Source organism: Eupeodes corollae, chromosome 2 (genome assembly GCF_945859685.1).
Source record: "Eupeodes corollae chromosome 2, idEupCoro1.1, whole genome shotgun sequence".
In the NCBI taxonomy this organism is placed as follows: domain Eukaryota; kingdom Metazoa; phylum Arthropoda; class Insecta; order Diptera; family Syrphidae; genus Eupeodes; species Eupeodes corollae.
The window spans coordinates 9,280,570-9,300,058 of record NC_079148.1 but is presented as its reverse complement, the minus strand read 5'-3'; the positions used below and the strand labels follow the sequence as shown (position 1 = coordinate 9,300,058).

General features: G+C 33.2%; 1 protein-coding gene across 4 annotated transcripts in view; it reads right to left on the bottom strand.

Moving 5' to 3' along the window:
* Positions 1 to 7,963: 7,963 nt before the first annotated feature.
* The window catches only part of LOC129944278 (rhophilin-2-A), a 125,144-nt gene continuing 113,618 nt past the window's right edge, over positions 7,964 to 19,489 (bottom strand). For 3 of the 4 annotated variants that reach the window (XM_056053613.1, XM_056053616.1, XM_056053614.1), the window contains 10 exons: positions 18,682 to 18,835; positions 18,443 to 18,584; positions 18,057 to 18,373; positions 17,839 to 17,983; positions 17,506 to 17,756; positions 9,484 to 9,616; positions 9,102 to 9,415; positions 8,883 to 9,035; positions 8,631 to 8,817; positions 7,964 to 8,556 (listed from right to left, as the gene is read on the bottom strand). In XM_056053613.1, coding sequence (XP_055909588.1) covers positions 8,525 to 8,556; positions 8,631 to 8,817; positions 8,883 to 9,035; positions 9,102 to 9,415; positions 9,484 to 9,616; positions 17,506 to 17,756; positions 17,839 to 17,983; positions 18,057 to 18,373; positions 18,443 to 18,584; positions 18,682 to 18,835 — 1,828 coding nt within the window. In that variant the 3' untranslated portion in view covers positions 7,964 to 8,524. Of the gene's footprint in view, positions 8,818 to 8,882; positions 9,036 to 9,101; positions 9,416 to 9,483; positions 9,617 to 17,505; positions 17,757 to 17,838; positions 17,984 to 18,056; positions 18,374 to 18,442; positions 18,585 to 18,681; positions 18,836 to 19,489 lie in introns of all 4 variants that reach the window. The other variant, XM_056053615.1, reaches the window with a different exon arrangement.

The following is a 19,489-nucleotide window of genomic DNA, read 5'->3' as shown; positions in this document are numbered from 1 at the left end:
GTTAAAGAGAAGGAGTGATACACACCACACGCGCACATAATTACTAATTATCCTTGCCCCCCTTTACCCCCACCCCCCAGTGAACAACGACAAATTCGTTCTTTAATTAATTATTAAGAATCTATTTTATAATTTTCACCTGTTATACTACAACAGTTACATATAAATACATATGTATCTCTACTGCCTGTGGTGTTATATATATTTTTGTGTTTTCAACTATATTTTATTTTCTTATCTCATTATCTGTTTTTTGGTCAGATATTTTATTTAAAAGTAAAACAAAATGAGTATATTATAGATTGTAAGTAAATAAAACAAAAACAAAAATAAGAATGATAGAAATTTAGCTTATTAGTAATAATGTAAGTAGTGTTCCTTTTAGCTTCGTAGATTTATATGTGTTTTAGCAAAAAGAAAATAAAAACAAAACAAAAACTTTAAATAAAACTAAAAACTGATTATTCGTTTCCATAGATAGCAAATGTCATTTTATCTCAATGTGTCATACCATTTATCTAAACGTTAACCGCTGCGAGCGGATATAAACCCTCCAAAAAAAAAATAAAATATAAAAATAATATATTAATAATAATAAACAATTATGTATAATGTACATTTTATTTGAAAATATAAAATTTATAAAAAAGCAAAAACAAAAATGTATCTTTATCGTGATTTATATTTTTTCAAATCTATTTATTATTGTATTTTGCATTATATACTTACATAATATATATATATATGTACTAACAAACAAAAACACTCAATCTTTACTGACGCAATCTTATACTATATTTTTTATTTTTTTATTTGTTATACTCTTTTTATTTTTTTTTAAATTTATTTTTCCACAATACAAAACAAAACAAATTTATATATTATATACATATATATATAAAGAAAGAAGAAAAAAACATAAATAAATGTGAAAATAAAAAAAAAATAAAATTATATTATATACATACAGATAAGTTCTTTTTCATTTTTCTAAAAAAAGTAAAAACAAAAATTAAAATACCAGATATAAATTTAATAAGTAATAATTTTTTAAAAGTACCTAAAACAACAAATTATATATAAATATATTATGAATGAAAACAAAACAAAAAATCTTATATATATATACATGAATATATATATATTGAGGACAAAGTGAAATATATATATAAATGTAAAACAATTTATTTATTAATAATAATTTAACAACAACAGAAAAAAAATAAACCAAAGATAAAAATAACTATATAAAAATTGATTTAACAAAAATAATATTACCTAAATATCTACTTATTATATATATATATACATATATATATATATCTTTATCGATATTAACTGTATATTAATTTTAAGTATAACAACAAAACAATTATTATAAACAGAAAAGAAAATTATGAGAAAATATTGAGTGTGGTCGCGAGTGGGGACAGTAAGTTCCTTCTAAAAACAGATTTAATAAATAAATAATTATGACATAAAGAATTCTAGTCGTGTTTCAGTATTATAAAAAAAAAATAAAAAAACAAAAAAGAAAAACAAGAAGTTTTAAAGAAATAAAAACAAAAGAAAATACAATAAATGTATAACATAAAACAAAAAAAGAATAACTAAATGGAAAAATACAGACAAAAATTTTAACATAGCTATTAATTTACTAAAATATATATAAAATTAAATCGATGTACTAACTTTTAAGCGTCAAAACTAATGATTTATCATAATTAAAACAAAAAAATTACTAATCTTTACAGAAAAAAATTACATTTATCGATTGGAAAGAAACAAAACAAAAACAAAAAAATAAAAAGAGAAGAGAATTCAAAAAACACTTCGACTAACTCAATAATAAAACAAAACATAATAATTAAAAATTTAATTACATTTTACAAATAAGTTTTAAATATTATTATGAAAAGAAACAATAAGTTAAAAAAAAAAAATATTTAAGAAAAACAAAAATAAAAAAAAAAAAAACGTAACAAATTTCTTGCAATGTGTATGTGTGTGTAATTCAAAGTAAAAACAAAAAAATGTAAAACAATAAAAAAAATATTTTATGTCTTTCGTCATTTTAGAGAAATATAAAACAAAAAGAACAAAAAAAAGAAACAACAAATGGAAGGAAAACCCTACAAACCACAAAATCACTTGATGGAAAACAGAACAAACATAAAACTAGAAACAAGTGAAAAAAAAAAAAATATTATTGAAATAAACCTCGTCTTTAAAAATATTTTAATGGTTTTTTTTTATTAAGTCAATAGTTCTTAAGGTAAAACTATCCACATAAAAACTATAGCTAAGCTGGTATCGTATTGAACAAGCTTTAGCCTTTTGCCACGCAATGGCCAATAAAAAAGATAAGATAAAACTCGTAAAATTGAACTGAGATGGCCACATAAAAACCCTGAGTTAGGGGCCAGTTTTAGCTATCATTGAAATCAATCAATTTTTAAATGGATATTTGACTGTATTTTCTTTTGATTAGAAACACAAATTATGTAGTGATCGGTCGATTTTCGCTAAAAAATATATTTTTTTTTCTATTTTCCAGACGGAAAATCATTTTACTTAATAAATTGATACTTTTATGTTAAAAAGTGAAACGAATCGTCGCAACTTCACACAATTTCAATGACAGATTTCTGTCAGTAAAACTTTTCCGATTTATTTCAATCAGGAAGTTTTTTTGAATGACAGACATTTTGAATGACTGACCGCTACAACCGACCAGCCAAAAAATTATAATGATCGGTTCAAATGATAGCTTAAATTGGGCCCTATTTGGCCTTTTCGCGAACGAGATTTCCCTGCAAATATTTCCCGCGTTTGAAAAATTCATATCGTGAATTGTGTTCGAAATTCCCCTCATAATGTATTGCGATCGTTAACAATGTTTCCATGAAAAATTTGTTTTCATTTCTCTGGAGTTTTCCCAGAACTATTTTGGTAGAGAAATTATGGAGAGACGGAGCAATGCAAGTTTTTGATAAATTAATACAATTTTTTAAATTGTCTGCGCCTGAACCTGCCCATTGAATCGTCTTTCCACTCAAAAGTTTCACTGCCTGCCAGAAATCAGTTTCGTTTTTAGCCTTGTTTATCGTTCCAATATTTCTGATGTCAAAATTTAAAAACGTTAAAACTTACTAAGTTCCTTGTATTTGTTGTTTGCAGATGCATACAGGACTTTAAAATTTATGATGTCTGACGTTCTGAGTAACCTTAAGTACGCAAAAGAAAGATTTATTGCTGCCAAACAGTTTCTATGGAACCACTTTTGCTTTTTGTAATGACCTTCCTTATAAAAGTTACGAGTATGTCTAGGATGCATGTCAATTGACCTCATGTAATAAAAATCCCTTGCTACTCTATTCAGAACTTAAAATTCTAAACAAAACTTAATTTATTCCAAACAACTAAAAATGTTACTGTCAGATCAGTGTTTTGAGATGGATTTTGTTGTTTTTCTGATTTTTAATTAAAAAGAAAAACGTTGAATACCGCGAAATCCTGCACATCGTTCAAACCTAAAAATCGTATGTACTACATCAAAATAGTCAATTATGTATTTCGTTTGTTGTGCATCCTAGCTAGGTATCGAAGGAGACAATTTTATATATGTATGTAATTCGGTTGAAATTAATATATAAATATATCTTTCTCCAAATTGATATAGAATTTATTTGAAATAATGTATTCCGTGAAAAATCCACGATAACTATAAATATTTCTTGAGAATGTTCCCTGAAAAATAAAATTCCCCAGGACATTAACGATAGGCGCAGTGACGTAAAGCAATTTGTTGACTTGCAATTTGTACAGCTGAATGCATGTCCCAATAGTTTCAAAACTACAATTAAAATAAATTAAATAACTATTAGATACGTATTAAAAAGCTATGTACATATAAAGGCACCCTAGAACCAGTGGCGTAGCTACCGCTGTATCAGCTGTATCCATGTAACAGGGCCCCGAGATATAGGGGCCCAAAAGATATAGAGCACAAGACGTGTGTAAAAAAATTCACTTAAATATTTAATAAAGTTTTATTACAAAAAAATGTTCCGATGATCGGAAGCAACTCGATGTTTTTCAAACTTTCATTACCCATATTCAAATAAGGCTGGTATTCGAATTGTTAGACCATGGTTATGTTATTCTAATATTTTGAACAAACCTTACTGTCACTTCTGTTGGTTGTTAGCAGATTGTCAAAGCAAATTGTACTCTTCCGCATGGATAAACGATGTCGTAGTTAGAACCAATTTAACTAAAAATATATATTTGATCATGAAAACTCTCAGCAACACACAAACTCTGCTTTAAATTATAAAAATTGGTTACAAGAAGGCACCCATTTAGAAAGTGAACTCAACAGTAAAATAACTTTTTGGCGAAATGTTTTGCCCGTATTATAAATGTCATAATTACTTTGGCCTCGTGCAATTTACCTTTAAGAGGACATGATTCAGATTCTGGAAATTTTATATCCATTATTCACTTAATATCTAATTATGATCCTATTTTGAAAGAACTCATTTTGAAACCAAAAGGTGAAATAAATTATTTAAGCCTTACAATTCAAAATGAGATAATTGAATTGCTTGGTATCACATTAAGAGAAAACATTGTTTTGGAAATTAAAAAAGCTTCTTTTCTATCTATAATTTTGGATACAACACAAGACCTATCAAAAATTGACCAACTGTCTGTTGTTATTAGGTATATATGTATAGCAGAAACCGATGAAAAAGTAAATAAAGATATAAAAATCTGCGAGACATTTTTAGGGTTTGTACCAATTACTGATGCTAGTGCCGAAGGGCTAAAACAGAAGTTTTAAAAACAATAAGTGAATATGGACTTGATTTATCCAAATGCAGAGAACAAGGTTATGATGGAGCGAATGTTATGTCGGGTGTATATGGGCTTGTAAAGCCCTTATTAAAGAGAACACTCCAAACGCCGACTATGTTCATTGCTCAGCACATTCATTAAATTTGATACTTAATGATGCAGCAAAAAATATACTTGAAGAGACAACATTTTTCGATAGTTTAGAGAAAATATATACATTTTTTGGTAACAGTATGAAGCGCTGGTCTTTTCTGCACAACGATTCATTCGAAAAATGTAAAATTACCCTTAAAAAGGCTTGTCCTACGAGATGGTCGTCACGAAATGATGCACTATGTGGTATAAGATCAAACTATACATTGATAATGAAAACCTTACACCAAATCAATTTGACCTCAACAACAAAAGATGAACGAGACGAATGTAAAAATGTTATAAACATTTTAGAGACGTACGCCTTTATTGTGTTGATGTTATTTTTTTCTTCGCTGTTTGATATTATAAGTCCAGTTTCCAAAGCCCTTCAAGATGAGGAAAATGATTTACAAAAAGCAAGTATTTTGCTACACAATCTCTGGACGGCATAGAAAAAGAAAGAAATCAAAAGAAATTCAGTGATCTACTTAAAAGTCCCGTGTACCCGTGGCATGATGGTTAGTGCTTTGGACTGTCATGCCAGAGGTCTTGGGTTCAATCCCTGCCTATGCCATCTAAAGTCTTTTCACGGGTACTGCCTCTTGCGAGGAATTGACAAATTCTCCAAGAGTAACTCTTGTCATGAAAAAGTGCTTTCTCAAATTAGCCGTTCGGAATCGGCATAAAAACTGTAGGTCCCCTCCATTCCTGACAACATTAGGTACTCGCACACAGGAATGGTTGCGAGTTGTAAGTCACTAGGCCCTGGTTCTTCATGGACTGTTGCGCCACCCAATTTATTTTTTATTTTTTACTTAAAAGTCCAAGGATTTAGCCAACGATTGGGGAGTGACGCCTGTCTTCAAAAATAAAAGGAGGAAAATAACGAAGCGGTTTTTTGATGAATTGGCAGAAGATCATAGAATTTTTGATCCGGAAATTTACTTCAAAGGCAATATTTACTATTCCTGCTTGGACATTTTGATTGGACAAACTCAGCAAAGATTTCAAAGCCTTCAGAGTCTTAGTAGTATGTTTGAAGTGTTGGAACCGGATAAGCTTTTATCGTTCTTAAATGATGAGATAAATCAAGGTTCAAAAAAGCTAGTGGAAAAGTACAATACAGACATATCTGGTGATTTCTGCAATCAACTAATTGCTCTAAAAACATTCCTTAAATCCGAAATCCTCAAAATTCATTCCATAAAAGAACCTGCTAAATTATTAGTCATCGAATTTAATAGTCTTGCTTCTAGTTTTTCTGAAGTAATAACAGCATGCTTTCTCTTTTTGACTCTTCCGGTCACCACAGCAACAGCTGAAAGATCTTTTTAAAAGCTGAAAATAATAAAAAATTATCTTAGAACTTCAATGGCACAGAAGAGGTTGTCAGATTTATCACTTTTATCAATAGAAGCAGATAATCTTGAAAAACTGAAATCTTCTTCAGGTATGGAAGATTTAATAAATAAATTTGCAGAAAAAAAGGCAAGGAAAGTAATACTTTGAGAAGAAGTGCAAATATTATTTAAATTTTTTTTTTGAGCTTTATAAAACATGTATCTACATATATATTATGTAGTATGTATTTATGTTAAAGTTCCTATGTCGTTATACATTGAATTAAATTTAACTTATTTATTGACGTTAGTGTTTTAATTTAAAAAAAGGTTATAAGGTTATGGCCCAGTTTTGGTAAGAGGTGATGGGGCCCAAAAAAAAAATGGATACAGGGCCCCCAAAGGTCTAGCTACGCCACTGCCTAGAACATAAACATAATACATCCTTATATATAAGAAAATCATTTCTTCTAAATATTTATAACTGGGGTGTCTGGATTTTCTACTCAAATTTTGTAAGACAAGAAGCCTATAAGTAAAAAAGAAAGCTTTGTACTTCCATGATGCTATTACGATGCGAGGGCAATTAATTAATAAAAAGATATAAATTAGTTTATTCAAACTAGGTAAGTAATCATTTAATAATTTAGCTGAATAATCAAGTTGTTTATATTTCCTCTCCTTCATTTAGCCATATTTATAGACATTTTAAAAATTGGTCTTAAGAAACCTTAAAATGTTGAGACAAAGGGCAAATTAACAGTGTTTAAGGAACTCAAACAACTCAGTTACAAAATAAACTAGAATATTCGCATCGAATTATAGAGATACCCCTTACTTTGGCGGACACTTTTTGGTAGATTTAAACAAAATTAATCTCAGAAATTTAACAAATCAATTGCTAATTTTTGAAATTTTCTCTGTTGGTTTCAAATTTTTAACATAAAACTGTTCTTAAAAAAATACTTAAGTTACATAACCATTTTTTTTATAGTTTTTCATTTATGTTTGATGTCAGACGATCAGTTAACTTTTTTATCAAAAACATGGAATGTATTTTCAAAACCATTAGATCCAAAAATTTAAATCTGTGAAACAAGTTTTGTTTTCAAAAACTACAATTTCTGTCAACAGGTTATTTTTTTTCACCGAAAGTGCACTTCCACATATTGTAGCTCTAGCAAAGCTACAAATTGGGTTGTACTGACCGTACTTAATTTTGATTTATTTTTATTTAAAATGTTGTCCGCAAAATTCAGGCTTATATTGGCGGAAAGTTCAATTGGTCAAAAATCATGCTATGTAAAACATGTTGATTCACAAGGAATCGAATAAAAAAATGCGTATAAGTCCTGATGTACAATGTGAATTATTATTTTCTTGTGGCACTAGCCAACGAGGACAAGAAGTCTATTTACCATTTCATTCCTTAAATGTTGGTTTCGCCGTTGCAAAGCAGGTTTATTTAATACTATCAATGCCCATGCCCAAAATCAATGTAATCATTAATGATTTTGGTCAAATTTACAGATCAAATTTTAACTTTTTGCTCTAATAGTTTTATTACTTACCCCATTTAAAATATGAACTTAATAAAACTTGGTAGAAATATGTACCTATGAACATTTTGTTTATCATATAAAATATTTTATTATTATTCACATAGTATTACAATACAAATAAAATAATTATTATTAATTTAACTTTTCTCTTATAAAAATGGCGACATATTAGTTTCTTTTTTATTTGTCCAGATTACAAAAATATTTGAAATATACAGTTTTGTGTTTTTTAATCGTTACAAATTTATTTTGTTTGTTGTCTTTTTATTCATTAAGACACTTTTTGAAAATTTTCTTTCCACGGAAGCCCGCCTTAATCTAAGTTTACATTTGTTACTTGATATTTTACAATTTTAAAATTTTCCAACGTATGGAAAATAAACGAAAATAAAACAAATAAAAACTCAATTTTTTTGTTTTTTAAACATGCAAACAGAAAATATAGTTAACAAATTATAAAAAAATATAATAATTTTAATTATAAATGTACCTGCATACATAATTATTATAAATCGAACATTACTTAACTTATAAAAAGATAAAATATATTTTGTACAGAAGGGAGATTTATATCAGGAAGGCGAAGGAGAGAGTTGGAGAGTAGAGTAGGGTAAGAAAACATTTTTAGGTTGTCTGTTTGATAAGAAATAATCCAACTGAAAGAAGAATGGCCACTGTAAAAATTCACATCCGCACTTTAAGTTTGAGCTTTTGTGCTAAAATATTTTACCCAAGCTATGAGTTCGTCTAAAAGGATTCCACGAACTTGACGAGATGCTTCCCAGGCGATTTTTCGGTGTTTTACATCGAAGTTTTGGTTTTGAACTTGTTGTTCCAGTGGGACTCGATGAGCCCGATGAGACTCCCGACGAACTAGCTGCTGATAGTGTGGATATAGATCCTTTCGATGATAATGGCTGCAAAATATATTTTTTTAAAATTAGAAACAACTTTTATTTAAAAATGAAAAATTCAAACTTACCTTAAGATAATTTCTGTCCATTGGTGTGATGACTTTCAATTCCAAAGTTGAACCAGCAGCCTGAATTGCGTGGACAACTTGCTGATGTGAGTACCATTTAACATCGATTCCAGAGACTTCGACAATAAAGTCACCTTCTTTAATTCCTCCAAGCTTAACAAAAAAAAAACAAACAAGTTAAGTATGAGCTGTCAGATTTGAAGGAACTCAAAAACTTACATCCGCTAGAGAGTTCATCTCGACATGGGCAATAATCACTGGTGCATCTCCCCTCACATGGAATCCAAAGCTGTCGACATCGTCTTTGTACAAACTACAACCGATCTCATGCTGATCTGTGGCCGGACAATGACAATGATAGGCATTTCCGTTTCGGTACAAAGTAGAACCCTTTTGAAGCCGCACACATCTTGGGGCGGTCCAATGTCGTCTCGCAGAGAAAATTGCAATCGGTCCTAGCCGTTTGAAGGGATCGTCAACTTTGTACGATGTGAAGTCAGGTCCGGTTAGAGTGAGGGTGAATTTAGAACAAGCTTTTTGAAAAATACAAATTTTGTATGATTAATAAGGATTTTAAAAGGTTTAGATTTTTGATTTTTACCATCAACAATGACGTCGATCAAATCAAAGTCTTCATCAATGTCCTTTGTAACTCTTTCCTCTGTATACTTTTCGTATTCGTCTTGGGTTTTATAGTGAGCTTCTTTTAGCACCTGCGTTAGTGATGTTTTGTTCTAAAATCAAACAGAAATGCATTTAACAAATTTTTTTTGGACAGCGAATAAAAAAGGCTTAAGCTACAGAATTTTTAAGAAGCTAAAGCTAAACAGGTCAATCTTAAAGAAAATCCTTAAAAGCAAAAGTACAGTCGTATAGTCCAATGGTTTCTTCAGAACCATTTATCAGTAGCATTCGAGTTATTCATAGTTCTAATAAAAAGAAATATTTTAAGAAAGAGTTCGCATAGTCGGACTTTCAACAAATCGGTGCTTTATTTATTCTTTCCGCCTCGTATTCCATTATTATACATCTTCAATTAAAGCAATACACAGTGGTCTATTTAGTACAACGTCTTTCGATGTCAACAAAAAGACGTTAATCACTCAAAGAGCAAGGAACGGTAATTTGTTTCAATTATTTCCCTTAGTTTGGCAATGCAGAGCTTTGTAATGCAGTACATTTAAATTTCTGTTATGACCTTAACCATAAATCATTATGCTACAACCTTACACTAACGTATTCATATATAAACGGTGATTTCTTAAGAGCTTGAGAACTTTTTTTAAAAAAAAAAACGCATAAAGTTTGCAAAATCTCATCGATTCTTTATTTGAAACGTTAGATTGGTCCATGATATTTACTTTTTGAAGATAATTTCATTTAAATGTTGACCGCGGCTGCGTCTTAGGTGGTCCATTCGGAAAGTCCAATTTTGGGTAACTTTTTCGAGCATTTCGGCCAGAATAGCCCGAATTTCTTCGAAAATGTTGTCTTCCAAAGCTGGAATAGTTGCTGGCTTATTTGTGTAGACTTTAGACTTGACGTAGCCCCACAAAAAATAGTCTAAAGGCATCAAATCGCTTGATCTTGGTGGCCAACTTACCGGTCCATTCCTTGAGATGAATTGTTCTCCGAAGTTTTCCCTCAAAATGGCCATAGAATCGCGAGCTGTGTGGCATGTAGCGCCATCTTGTTGAAACCACATGTCAACCAAGTTCAGTTCTTCCATTTTTGGCAACAAAAAGTTTGTTAGCATTGAACGATAGCGATCGCCATTCACCGTAACGTTGCGTCCAACAGCATCTTTGAAAAAATACGGTCCAATGATTCCACCAGCTTACAAACCACACCAAACAGTGCATTTTTCGGGATGCATGGGCAGTTCTTGAACGGCTTCTGGTTCCTCTTCACTCCAAATGCGGCAATTTTGCTTATTTACGTAGCCATTCAACCAGAAATGAGCCTCATCGCTGAACAAAATTTGTCGATAAAAAAGCGGATTTTCTGCCAACTTTTCTAGGGCCCATTCACTGAAAATTCGACGTTGTGGCAGATCGTTCGGCTTCAGTTCTTGCACGAGCTGTATTTTATACGGTTTTACACCAAGATCTTTGCGTAAAATCTTCCATGTGGTCGAATAACACAAACCCAATTGCTGCGAACGGCGACGAATCGACATTTCACGGTCTTCAGCAACACTCTCAGAAACAGACGCAATATGCTCTTCTGTACGCACTGTACGCATTCGTGTGGTTGGTTTAATGTCCAATAAAGTAAACTGAGTGCGAAACTTGGTCACAATCGCATTAATTGTTTGCTCACTTGGTCGAATATGTAGACCATAAATCGGACGTAAAGCGCGAAACACATTTCGAACCGAACACTGATTTTGGTAATAAAATTCAATGATTTGCAAGCGTTGCTCGTTAGTAAGTCTATTCATGATGAAATGTCAAAGCATACTGAGCATCTTTCTCTTTGACACCATGTCTGAAATCCCGCGTGATCTGTCAAATACTAATGCATGAAAATCCTAACCTCAAAAAAATCACCCTTTATATTGTAACTCTTTACTATCTATATACCTTTCTCACTCAAACATCGAATTATGTTCTTTCTTTTTGACATTTTAATAAATTGGATTTAACCTTTGAAAAACCTGGTCGACCTCCTTTTTATTTCAAGCTTTCTTTTTACAACATACATATATTATAAATAAAAGTTGTGGGATTGGTTGAAGACAAGATGTCAGAAGACAAGATGTCAGAAACTACCATGTGTTGAAAACCTTTGTGAAAAAGTAATGTGGAGTTAAATCTTCAAACGTTTGTCATTGAAAGATTTGAATATTGCCTCTAAAACAAACCTAAATTAAAGTGCCGCTACATTCGCAACCTTCTTTTTTCCTCTTTTATAGATACCAATCCGCTCCTTTTAGGGCGACCTTTGCCTTGGTTACGTGAATACATTTTTTCATTTACTTTGTATGAAAACTTGTTAAAGACATCAGTTACCGAGTTTGCAAGTGCTGGTTTACTAAACGCTGTGTCAAGAATGTCAATTTCTAACTTTGAAGAAGAGGATCACATTACTTGTCTTGCATACAGCAAGGCATTTGTAAGCCAACTCTTTAAAAAGTTTAGAGTAAAAAACAGTTTAATTTTTAAAACCTGAAGAATCAAGGCTTAAGGAAGTGTTCAAGATTTCTTTCCGTCGTATTTCAAAACCATCAACAAGTATACAGAGTAGATCTGAGAAAGTATTTAAAGAGTGTGACAACAAAGCTTAAAAAAGAAAAATTGGACAAATCAACCGAAGAATTGTCATTTGCTGTGGAATCTAATCTAAACATCCACACACCAGTGCTTATTCGTTTGGATTGGTTAAACAAAAAAAAGAACTTTTTCAACACCAATGACGGCAACACAGCCCGATTTTTTAAAGGTCCTACGGAGTTAGTTGAACGTTTTTAGATTGTTTTGAAAACCTTGACGTCAGGACTAAAAATTAATACAAACAAATTCCGTTGATACTGTTTGAACACAGCAAAACTGTTTGTATCAAAATATAGCAGGTATTATATGCCCACAAGTGTTCACAAAATTTTGTTGCACAAAGCTGACATAATAAACTATTTGCCAATGGCTATCGGACAGCTTCGGAAGATGTCTAAGAAGCTCTTCAAAGTTTTTCTTAGTGGGTTTTCCTGAAAAATGTCCCGTATCGCAACCATTACCGATATTTTGCATTATAAGTTAATATCCTCTGATCCAGAAATATGTAAATGAATTTCCTCATCTTCCATTCTGACTTTATAACATACCACTTCCTGAAGTAATGACAGTTACTTTTAATTAAATTGTAAATATTTCTTATATAGAAATAAGTATAAAAACACCAAATCAGAATTAAGTCCAGCTAATAACCATGAATTGACCACTGTGCCGCGGCGCGGCCGGCGGTCTGCCAATAAGAAAACGTAGATATTTGACATCCTCTTTTACTGAATCAAGGGTATGCTTTTGAATTTTTTAACAGCTAGAGGGGAGTCTCAGAAGAACAGGGTTTCAATATCAAGGCTGGGAAACTACTTCAAATAAATGTTTTCTTTTCCGTTTTAATTCTTGTTGCCGAATTATTTAAAGCTGCAGGCGATGATGGTTTGGTAAGGAGTATGTACCAAGGCATTTGAAAATAAGATTGAATAGAATCTCAGCATAGTTTGCTTGGTCCTCATAAAAGGATATCGTCTAAAGAGGCATCAGTGTAAATTCGCAAACGCATGACTTGCGATCTTCCCTGTAGCACGTTCATAAACGCAAACTATTGGCATCACTTAAAATGTCAATTGTTCATTACTGCAAAGTTTGATAAACTGATGCGGTAATATAACCAAAAAAAAACATCAAAAATTTTCTTGAAAAGTTGTTGACGCGGACTCGATTTGGAGCAAAAATGACGGAAATGACAATTAAAAGTATTTAATCAAATTCTAAACTGTTTATAAATTAATTAATTTAATGAATTTCAGGGAATATTTTAAAAGCGGACAAATTAAACTACATATTAATAGAATCCAGATTAAAGTATGAAGGTCAGTACTGTGGATAAAGGTTTTAGAAGAGATAAAATGTCAGTTTCCAGATTTTAATTACAATATAAGTTTTTATAAAAATAATATAGATCATAAAGCAAAATGTGATTTTAAACGTATAACTTTTTGTCAATCAGTATCGCATCGTAATCAGCTGAACAAAGATTAGCATCCTAAAAAAGCAGTGATGCCAAATCACTACCAATATATTTGACGTTTGTGAATTTACCCTCAGTGTCACGAATATCAGTTATAACATCCTTATTTCTACCGAATTTTTCTGAACGGCTGAAACCGTTCATCAACAATCTGTGGTTCAAACTAGTGAAGTACATTGATCAATAATTGAACAAATATCAACATTATGGTAGATCTTGAAAAAGCCTAGAGTATCCACCATCTCTTTATCGATTTCAAGGCTACTTATGACAGCATAGAGAACAACCCTACAAAGCAATGGCCAGGTTCAGACAACATAAGGGACTTAATTTGCATTTTTTTAAAGTACAATTTGACCAAGGCATCTAGTTAGCGATTTTATAAAAGTGCTGTTTTGCAATATGCATATAACTTTGTGACATCCATTTTCTGTAGAAGACTTGTGATATCAGTATTTGAAAGAAAGTCACTGCATACGATAAGTCTTCTTATTTCTCTAAATATCGCACATCGTAGTACCCGTGGAATGATGGTTAGTGCGTTGGACTGTCATGCAAGGGGCCTTGGGTTCAATCCCTGCCTGTGCCACCTTAATTTAAAAAATTAATTTTCGCGGGTACTGCCTCTCGCGAGGAATTGACAATTCCTTCAAGAGTAATTCTTGTCATGAAAAAGTGCTTTCTAAAATTAGCCGTTCAGATTCGGCCGAAAATTGTAGGTCCCTTCCATTCCTGATACTCGCACACAGGAATGGTTGGAAGGAGTTCTCCTCTTAGCCGGAACATGCACGAACATCGGTCGGTGGTATATTTGTCGTGGAAGTAGTTTCTTTCACGGAGATCGTAGTCTAGTCTAATGTAAATCATGCGGTGCAGTGAGCTTTTGGCTTGCGTTTTGTGTAGTTGTGTAGTTAAGTCTTCATCCAAAGGAGCTATTAGGTGATATAAAGTTGGTTTCCATGAGGCAAGGTTACTATATAGTTTAGGTCAACATCCACGTGCTCGGCTAATTCAATCCAGTCTTTAAACCATCCACTTCGGGATTGAATTGTTTGAAAAACTACTTTCCTTGGGAGACGATAACTTGGCATATCCAGAACTTTGAGGATGTAATCGGCCTGCAGCTTGAGAGTATTTATAAATAAAGGCGATAGACCCGTTTCCAGCATGATCATGTAGTTTGGCGTACGCGAAGGAAGGTGGAAAATCCGTTATATGTTAAATCATATTTCCGACCTCCCCAAGCTTGCGCTGCATAAAACATGATTGCTTTCATGGTACGTTTATAGCTGTTTTCGCCTTACCAAGTTTGTCAGTGAGATGTTTTTCCATGCTCAAGTTCTTAGTCAAGCAGACTTAGATATTTGTACGCTTTCACCAACTCTACTCTTTCACCATTATAGTACCATTGCTCATTTGCATCCGATCTTCCATCGCCATTCTTAAAAACGGACACTTTGGATTTATTTAAATTTACCACTAGGTTCCACCTTTTACAATATTCGGCAAGCTGAAGGGACTGCGGTGTATACGTGAGCTGAACAATTAATGTTAACGCCTGCATACTTGATTCCTGCTGGTAATGTTTCGACTATATCAGTAATGAAGAGTGCAAACACGCTTGGACTAAGTGCACAGCCCTGTCTAACTCCTGATTTCGTTCGGAACCATTCTGATAAGTATTGGCCATTCCACACTGATGCTTTGGTAGTCTTGCGTAAATTTTGCAATACTGTACCGAACTTAAGCGATGTTCCATTGCGGTCTACGGTGTCGAAAGCAACTTTGAAATCAACGAAAAATGCAAATACTTTCTTATTTCTCGATAGAAACGAGTCAGCAATCGAGCCGAGTAAAAAAATGTTATCGACGACGGTGGAGTATCCCGAACTGAAACTAGCTTGGAACTCACTAAGCAGATTATTAGAATGTATCCAATCACTTAAACGACTGAGCAAATCCTAGTTAGTGTTTCAAGTGTCAAACTTAAAACTTAGAACCTTACTTCACTAACCTCTTGATCATGCAAAAATGTCTACAAAGCACTTCTAAGGCAAGTTACAAATCCATCTCGACTTCTATTTCGTATTTTGAATAACTAACTTATTCCTTTCCCAAGTTGATGATAAAACATTGAATGGAATTGTGCACAATAATTACATAATAGTTCACCTTTCAATAAAATGGAAATATTTGACATAAGTGGACTTGACTTAATAGTTAGGGACATTTTTCTGGACTTACTTACCAGACAACAAAAGTTGTCTTAATTGGGAGGCTATTTGTTGGTAGCTAGTGAATAAGATACTAAAAACTTGCCTTAACTTCAAGGCCTTAATATTGTCTGAACCTGCCAATATTTTATTTTGACATCGCTGTCATACTTGTATGTGTGTGTAGAATGACGATGGGGAATGCTAGCTACTCTATAAAGTTGGGCCAAGATCTCACCGAAGCTCTTGATGTCAAAAAAAAGATTTTAGAAAATGGGATGCACTGTCATGAGACCTCTTCAACATTGTTCTGAGAAAAAATGTGCAAAACTTAATTGTCAACACTAGAGGCACAATCTTCCAAAAATCCTTCCAATTACCTAGATTAACCGATGCTATTACATTGGAAGATTAATGGCTGAATCACAAACACGCTTCGGCTTCGCCTACGTGACGGTGGGCCTGCTTCGAGGTTGCTTTGGATGACATTTCTATTATTTCATCCCTCCAAAGAGCAAAAATATTTTGTTTGTTGACATTTTTTTACAGCCGTTGAGCTGTCAGACAAAGCAAATGTTCACATAATTGATGGCTGAATCACAAACACGCTTCAGCTTCAGCTTCACCTGACGTTTACGAGTTAAGCCATAGGAATTCAATGCATGCTATCACAATGGAGCTTCGACCTCACGTTTCGTTTGACGATCGTAAGGAAAAGAACGTAATGTGACTCCAAACGAAGCTCTAGTTCAATTATCTGAACATTTGCTTTGTCTTACAGCTCAACAGCTGTAAAAAAGTCAACAAACAAAATATTTGCTCTTTGGAGGGATAAAATAATAGAAATGTCATCCAAAGCAACCTCGAAGCAGGCCCACCGTAACGCAGACGAAGCCGAAGCTAATGCGTGTTTGTGATTCAGCCGTGAACTAGAGCTTCCGTTCATAGTCACATAACGTTACATTACATTACGTTCTTTTCCTTACGATTGTCAAACGAAACGCGAAGTCGAACTTCCATTGTGATACCATGCATGGAATTCCTATGACTGAATTCGTAAACGTCAGGTGAAGCAGAAGCTGGATCGTGTTTGTGATTCAGCCATAAAGCGTTTGTAAGTGCATTCAGAAGACCAAGTATGTACTGTCTTGGACAAAATAAGGCCATAACTTTGAGGTAGTTGAGGTTGCTATAGAAGCACCACTATAAATTCAGACGACGACACCAGTCCTTTGACTTTGTCAAGGCAAGATGAGAGCTTCTTAAGATGCGCTTCGAGAAGAATCATGATTTTTGGTCCCTCATGTTGGTTAAGGGCCAAGTCTGTCTCAGACTGTAGTGCCACCCTGAGTAAATAATTAAATTGAAGCCAAAAATGGAAAAATATGAGGAAGCCTGTTTTTGCTATCTACAACTTAAGCTTTATTCTATTTACTCAAAACCTTAGGTTTAGCTTTTTTATTCACAAAGCTCTACAACGCAGTATTTTATTGAACACACCGCATGTAAAGTCAAGAAATTCTTTAATCAAACAAAAACATGGAAATGTCTTGTACAAAAAAAATGAAGAACCCATTTATTAAACTTAATAGCTCCTCAAAGGCCACCTTAAATGGTCTGTTTCACCTCTATGATATTATATACGTAGTGTAACTCACCTTTAAATACCGACACATACGTTGCAGTCTCTGTGCCTCCTCATGACTAGCTAATGATTCTTTGAGGTGTGCCCGTTTCAAGGCACTCGCACACCCACCATCCTCATAGATGCTGCTACTTGTAGCATCCTCCTCCGCATTGCCAATAAACGATTCCACGGTGGTCTGGCTTCGCTTCCCACTGGTTCCATGTGATGATGTGCTGTCAGCATTTGCATCAATACTCCGCGACTCATAATGATGTGACAATGCTGTAATAATTTTTAAAAATGGAAATTGAAGGCTTGTTCGAAGAAGACGAAGAAACGCGTTGTTGCTGTCTTGTAACCTCACCTTTGTAATATTCTGCTTTCAGGGGCACCAAACCAGCCCAACATTCGGGCAAATACGTGTGGGTATCGTTCAGTTGAATATTCTTGTGCATCTCGTTGTATTCCATTGTAAGTTGTGCTGCCTCACCGGCTAGATCTTTAAAAAGCTACACAGAGAGGTGAAGTGGATGAGATGAAGATTATTGTACATCGAAATTGGACTGATATTGTGCAACTTACATGACTTGATTCGGTGAGTAATAGTGACTCGATTTGGAGTTGAAGCTTCTCGAAGAGACATTCACGAGCTTGGGCTAGCATCAGTGAAACCAAAACGTCCAGCACCTGTGGTTTCAGATCCATTGAAGGAGCATTTGTGAATGTGTCATAGATGTGACGAAATATCCCTGCTGCCCTCAAGAAACTATCAACAGCTGCATCGAGTCCCTTTTCTGTTGTTCGATCATGGCGGGCTCCGATTTGTGTGTAAATTGCTCCTAAATTGAAAAGTGTGCAGGCTTTCTCAAAGGCTATGGTTCGCTGACATGATGGTACTCCTAAAAGCATAAGTTTAAGGTTTCGATGACATTACCTATATTCATAGAAAAAATGTCTAATATACAAACCTGTGAGTGAATCATACCACTCGAAATAGACTCCCAAATTTCGATCTGGTGGAAAGAATCTCCTTTCGACATAGTACAGAAGATTGTAGTAGCGAAAGAGCAAAGCAACACCCTGCAAGTCTCTTGATGGTGTTTTTGAAGCCTTTTTCAATAAAATAAAAGAATCAATGGTTGTTCATTTTTATAGCCTTGCATCATATAATCGAATAAATCATCGATTATGTTAAACTTTATATTACCTGTCGGGTATCGGTGATATCAGCAATTGCATCGGTATATATCGAGGGCTCCTCACTGTAGTGCTCCAATATAAAATCCGAGAATGGCTCTAAAAAGTTTATTTCTTTTGTTTCTTTTAGTCCGAGTGGTATCATTGGCATTACACCGTCTTGACTGGAATAAGAAAAAAAGAAGATGATAGAGTGGTGAGGTTTTTTAAATTCACTTGATTTATGTGCTACTTAAGTCATCTCAAACATGTGGACTTGTTTTACGATACGAGGATCAACGGACAGAATTAAATTAATTTATGGCTCACTTTAATTTGAAATTGTATTTTTAGGTGTTTGAAAATTAACGTACACTTAAATTTGATCACATTCAGTGGATCATTAAGTCATAATTATATTTACTGATTTGTTTGAATGTTATTAGAAAAAAACCAAGATTTTAACAGGTGAGTCTTAACATAATTTGGATGGTTTGTAAGAGGATCAAGGATACTATTAAGAGAAAATACACAACTAAATGTCTACAGAATGTTATTATTATGGAACCTGTCACAAAACAGTTGTTGTTCCTATCAATTTTGCCACTATTCGTTTCATCGAATTCCGTTAAATTTCATTCAATTTTGACAGAAACTCATAAAAGGTCAACTTACATTGGGCAGGTTCAGACGACATAAGGGACTTGAAAGTAATTCAAGTTTCTTGTATCTGATTGGCCAGCTGCCAAAAAATTACCTTCCAATTAAGGCAATTTAATGGAAAGTTGACTGGAAAGTTAGTCAAGAAAAATCCCTCTAACTATCAAGTCATGTCTACT